Genomic DNA, 5779 nt, shown 5'->3' on the forward strand with positions numbered 1-5779 from the left:
GAGGACTTTTGTTTCCTACGATCTTTTTGTAAAAATAATTTGATTCTATAAATTTTTTTGCTATAATTTATAATGTCAAGACAAAATCAACATAATTTCAAAATATTATTTATATTCCCACAATGTTATTACGGATAAAAACACTAGTTTTAAATAAAATTTTTCAACAAAAACAATAGGAGGTAGAATCTACTAATCTAGTAAACATCTTGGAACAAACACAAAAACACTAGACAATGTAAAGATGAAGAAATACAGAGACATTAGTTTGGTAGTGATCTACAAGACAAGGTAACCCCCTGACTGGCTCTGGACCCACACTGGATTGCCAGCGGCGGTCAGCAGAGGTTCAGCTGTAGTTCGGCTATGGTCCAGTTGAGACAATATAAATGCAATTAAAAGAATTTGTTTCAACAAAACAGGGACTTAAAAACACAAATTATTCTCGATGGAATTGATAGAGCCTATGAATTACTCACCTTTGAAGATCATATAGTAATTTGCTTCAGAGAGCATAACCCTAATGACATTAGGTATAATAAGTACGAGCAAAGATATACCCACTCAATTACCCTACTAATTATCCTCCTAACATGTAAGCAAGATAAAAGTTAAATGCATTTATCATCACATCATTCAAAGTTTAAAAACGAGTAGTGATCCGAGAAAACAAAGCCTTGAAGTCCTTGGTTGGTGCAGCTACTCCCTCAGGCTTTGATGCCAAGTCAAACGCCTTGAACTTAGCCTCCTCATAATTTACTGCCTGTTAAACCAACTGAATCAAGAACTGCTATCCAAATTACCAGGATTCTAAGTCTATTGTATTATATAATTAAACTTTACAGAATATGCATTTTTAACTTGGGTTAGGTGCATATAAACACCCTCTTGAACATTTTTAAATAGATAACTTTGAAACCTTAACTTTTTTAACAATTGATGGAAAGTTGCTAAGATGACCATTTGCACATTTGGGAAACTTCGGAGTCAATTTACAACTTTTCAACAGAACTAGGATTAAGAGGGTTGATTTAATAGGATAAAACGGAATTAACCTTTGATTAGTTTGGCTTGAAGTGAATATTATTAAGTTTGGTTCATCATATTCATGAATTTAAATCCAAAACAATGCTTCAGAAAAACAAATGATAGCCATTTGAACCAACTATCATTTGTTGGCTGTTGTAAATAGTTAGTGAAAACATTTACCTGAATACAGACTTCTGCAACATCAGCTCTAGGTATGGTTTTGGTTTCAGTCTGAAGGAGCTCATCGTCTTTCCCAACAATGAGCTCCCGAAGACCTCCATCCTTATCGAGCAAGCCACCAGCCCTGACTCAGCACAGTTAAGAATAGGGTGTTAAGAAATTAAGAAAGGAAGCACAATCTCACATCAAACTCATAAGATAGCCACTGCATATGCATTGGCATCAAGTATGCTGATATTTCAAGACAAGCATGCTCAAAATATGTACATAAAAAGAGATATGGGCTGCATAATTTTGCTTAAATTGATACAGGTGCCATTTAATCCTCACTCATTTACTAAAAATAGTATGTAGAGAACAAGAAGCTGGGAAAATATAGTGTACTATCTATAAAATCATATTTGATTATTTTTAGAAATGGCACACTTCTATGAATTGTTGCTGTATAAAACACAAAATGCTTTAATATTGAAAACATAGCAGCACACAAAAAATATAAAAATTCACACAACATTAGAAGGTTATAATAATTGTTTAAACAACTAGAAATATCAATAGAGAAAGTCTTGGGAGCCAACTGCAACCGACATTTAAAATAAAGAAAAAAATATTTGAAACTCTTAAAAACAAGAACATCCAAACTCAACTAGGAAAAACATCTCTAAATCCAAACTCAACTAAAGCTCGTCTTTGGTGGACTTCATACTAGACTTGTTTTGGCAACCTACTATAATGTTGACTTCATCTTTAGTGGACTTCATACTAGACATGATTCCCTAACATTACTCATAATCCCATATCAATATTTGCTTTCTTTTTCATGAAAATCTGTGTTAGAGAAGTTCTTTTAACAAGAAATTGGGTATACCTTATGATTGTGTATGGAACACCGGAATCAGCCAAATATTGTTCGGCCTTTCTTTTCCATACCTGTGATCAACATCAAAATCTCTATTCTTTAAATCGAAGGGGGGAAATCAAAGAACAAAAATGCTCTAACTTTAACCAAACTTGCATTCTGCTTCAAAATGAAGAACTCTAAGATGAGTAGTGAAAATATGACTAACCAATATATTCCCATTGCCCAAGCTGTTCAAAGGATGGTTAGGGTTCGTACCGCCCATAGATCCCACCAACACAATATGCTTCACTCCTGCCTCCTTAGCTGTTGCAAAAAGATAACACAAAGTTAACACCATAATCAAGAACGCAATCGAAATTTAGAACTATGATTTATGACTAATAGAAAGAAGGGTATGAAATGTCACCAGCATCTATTTGATTTTTCTGCCCAATCCAATCAACCTAATACATGAAAGAGTACACCACAATGTTAGCAAGAATGAGATCAACCTAAACAATGTATTTAACCACACACGCAAAAGGAAGAAGTTAATTCCTAATTTGGCCTCTGAAATTTCCGGCACTCATCAAAATAGTAGTGACTTCTAAAATTACCAAATCGGTCCCAAAATTTACAAATTGTGAATCTCTTTCGTCCCTAATTCAATTGTCATATTAACACATTGCTGATATGGAGCATTAAAATGTCAGCTTGGCATCCCAGTATTACATGTCCTAAACTAGTTAATTGGACTCATTTTGTTAATTGTGGAGAGACTAAAACGAGTCAATTACGTAATTTGGAACACCTATTTAATCACATTGAAGTCTTAGCCATGTCACCTTTTGTTGGGATGGCACCTAACACTTTAAGGCTCCATGTGAGAATGGTGTTAACAGCAATTGAATTAGGGACAAAGGAGATTCAGGACTTGTAAATTCAGAGGCCAAATTGGTCATTTCCAAAAGTCTCGGACTATTTTGATGTCTCTACTCCAATAGAAAGTGTGGGCACCTGTTCAGGATATGCGCCATCATCGAAATAGAACTCAGGCCTTTGACCTTTGGTTGGATCAAACCCGGGCTTCATGAGTGGCACGGCGCTTGTGAGGATTATAAGAGAATCTATACCTTGAATTGCAGGAACAATACTTGCAGCATCTCTTATATCCCCTACAAAAACGTCATCAGCACCACCAATTTTCTGTTTGCTTTCTTCAGTTCTAACCAAACCTCTGGCAACAAATTGGTTTGGTTTTTCTTTTAATTTCCTATACACAATTTGGCCTGAAAAATTAAACATATGGCGATTCAATCGTGTTACAATATAACAATTATTTTGGTCCAATACAATATAATAGTTAAACATTAAGCCTTCAACTCCATGGTTCTAATGGACACTATCAAAAACAAATAACACACTTTTCATGTAGCTCTACCACATTCTAGAGTTTCAACTCCAAACCCAGCATGAATTTTATCAACTCCAATCAAATTGACATTGATCAAAGAAAGGGAAGGGACGAGAGAGAGAACCTGTGCGACCGCCAGCTCCAGTAACAAGCACAGTAATTGGGGAAGAAGCAGCCATGTTTCGTTATTATTACAGTGTGCAATGCAGATGCCACTCTTTTTATGTTCTGCTTTTCTGCTTTGCTCCTTTGCCGCTGGCTTCGTAGTTGGTTCAAGAAGTTTTGTCAGAGCATTTAATTAGTTGGTGAATTTTGTTGTGTCTAATTTTTATTTTGTTTATTTTTTGTGATAAATTTTTAATATTTAAAATTAATTATTTTTATATGCTTATATTAAATATTAATATTTTTATTTTTTAATAAATTAAATATTATTTTTTAAATATCTTAACAATCACCTAATTAGTATGGTAACTACAGAATTATTATCTTATTGAAAAATGTTTGGGAGTCCGGAATTATAACAACTTTTTTTTAATGTATTTATTTTTTTATTATTGTGAAAATAAATGAATAATTCTAGATATAATAAATATATAATTATATATATTAGATATATAAATTTATAGAATTAAATAAAGTAATTATTTATTTAAAAATATTATTCATAAATTAAAATTATTATTATGTATTTATATATAAATATATATTGATTAATTTATTTTTAATATATATTTTATAATAATGACTAATTTTAATATATAGTTAGTATGATTATTTTTTGTTCTATCATTATTAATTTTATTAGTACTATTAAAAATTATAAAATAATTTTTAATTTTTATAACTCTAATATATTTTATTTTATTTTTTAATTTGAGTGAAAAATAAAAAAATAAGCATTTATTTAATTAAGAGCGAAAGGATCATTATTGTTATCTTACTCTAATGACGTGCAAAAATATCAGAAGTTCTTAGAAATAAAGCGAGATTTCTAGAGAATATCAAAATGGGAGGGGACTTCGTTTTCGTTAAGGAGGAGGGGAATCTGGTTAAAGACTCAGAGTAGTTTTTTTTCTTTGATTTTTATTTTTAGGTATTTATAAAATTTTAAGTACTTGAATACTGTTATTTTTTTTAAACTTCTTTTTCAAATTAAATAAGTTTGTGTTTTTAAAATATTAGATAATATTATTTAATGTTTTATTACTAATTAAAGAGAAAATAAGTATAGAAATATACTAATTATAAGGGAAAAAAGACAATAATAATAAAAAATGAGTTTTTTATATTCCAAAAATACATTTAAAAAAATATAATAATTTTTTTAGTTTTTGATATATTTTATATATTAAAAATGTAACAAATTTGTTTTTAATAATATTTTACTAAAATATTTTTTATGGTATTTTGAACATATATTCTTCTCGCCTCATTTTCATTCTAAAATTTCTAACAGCAAAATTTTATCCTCGTCCCCACCAAAACACAGATATTTTTGCCCCATCTCTGTTTCATCTTTTTTTTTTTTTTTTGTCAGTATCTCTATTTCAGTTTTAGATATCCCCATTAACATTCCCAAATCACCTAATTCGAAATTTATGTTCTTTTATCAAAATGAGGTGGAAGCCCAACTTAATTCAAAATCTTTAAAAGCCGTTTAATGCACCATAAACCTGGGTCCACCCAGTTTAATTTGAGGCCCATAAAAAATTACTTTATTTAATAGTAAACATTGAAGAACGTCCAACATCCAACCACCTAAAAATGATTTTCATAAAAAAAAATATTTTTAACCAACAATAGTCATTAAAATAGTAAAAGTTTAAAAACTAAAGAAAGCAAAGGCTTAAATAATCTTTTGTCCTTAAAAAATATTTAATTTTCAGTTATGATGTAGTAAAATTTAAAAGGCTTTAATATTAGTCACTTTTGTTTGTTTGCATCACATCGGTATTTTTTTTTTCAACAAACGAGCTCAACACAATAAAATGGAGTGAAAGAAGAATAAAATCACGAAATCAACACTCAATGTAAAATAAATTAAGAGTTATCCTAATGTCATCTCTAGCATTGTCATTAGCACCGCAGGTGAGACCGGAGATGGCAATTATATAGAAAGATGCTTTTCCGCGTCCTCGTTAGTCCTGATTTCCTTTGATGGAGCAAGGGATTGCTGACCAACCAGAACCTCCTATGATTGCTTCCACTTGAAGAGACTGACTTGCGCCCATAAGTACTATACTTTGATAAAGGAATGGGGAGGCGGAGATATTTTTGAATCATAATCGTAAAAAGAAAAAACAAAAGGGATC

General features: G+C 30.8%; 1 protein-coding gene across 1 annotated transcript; it reads right to left on the bottom strand.

The window, feature by feature from the left end:
• Window positions 1-375: 375 nt before the first annotated feature.
• Window positions 376-3815, bottom strand: LOC112748018 (uncharacterized protein At2g37660, chloroplastic). Its single transcript, XM_025796227.3, has 7 exons — window positions 3589-3815; window positions 3068-3339; window positions 2478-2514; window positions 2277-2374; window positions 2078-2139; window positions 1210-1333; window positions 376-763 (listed from the first exon to the last, which is right to left on the bottom strand). Exons 1-7 carry the CDS (start codon window positions 3641-3643, stop codon window positions 644-646), a joined length of 768 nt encoding a protein of 255 aa, XP_025652012.1. The 5' UTR covers window positions 3644-3815; the 3' UTR covers window positions 376-643.
• Between the last annotated feature and the right edge of the window lie 1964 nt (window positions 3816-5779).

This window comes from Arachis hypogaea, chromosome 2, assembly GCF_003086295.3.
Source record: "Arachis hypogaea cultivar Tifrunner chromosome 2, arahy.Tifrunner.gnm2.J5K5, whole genome shotgun sequence".
In the NCBI taxonomy this organism is placed as follows: domain Eukaryota; kingdom Viridiplantae; phylum Streptophyta; class Magnoliopsida; order Fabales; family Fabaceae; genus Arachis; species Arachis hypogaea.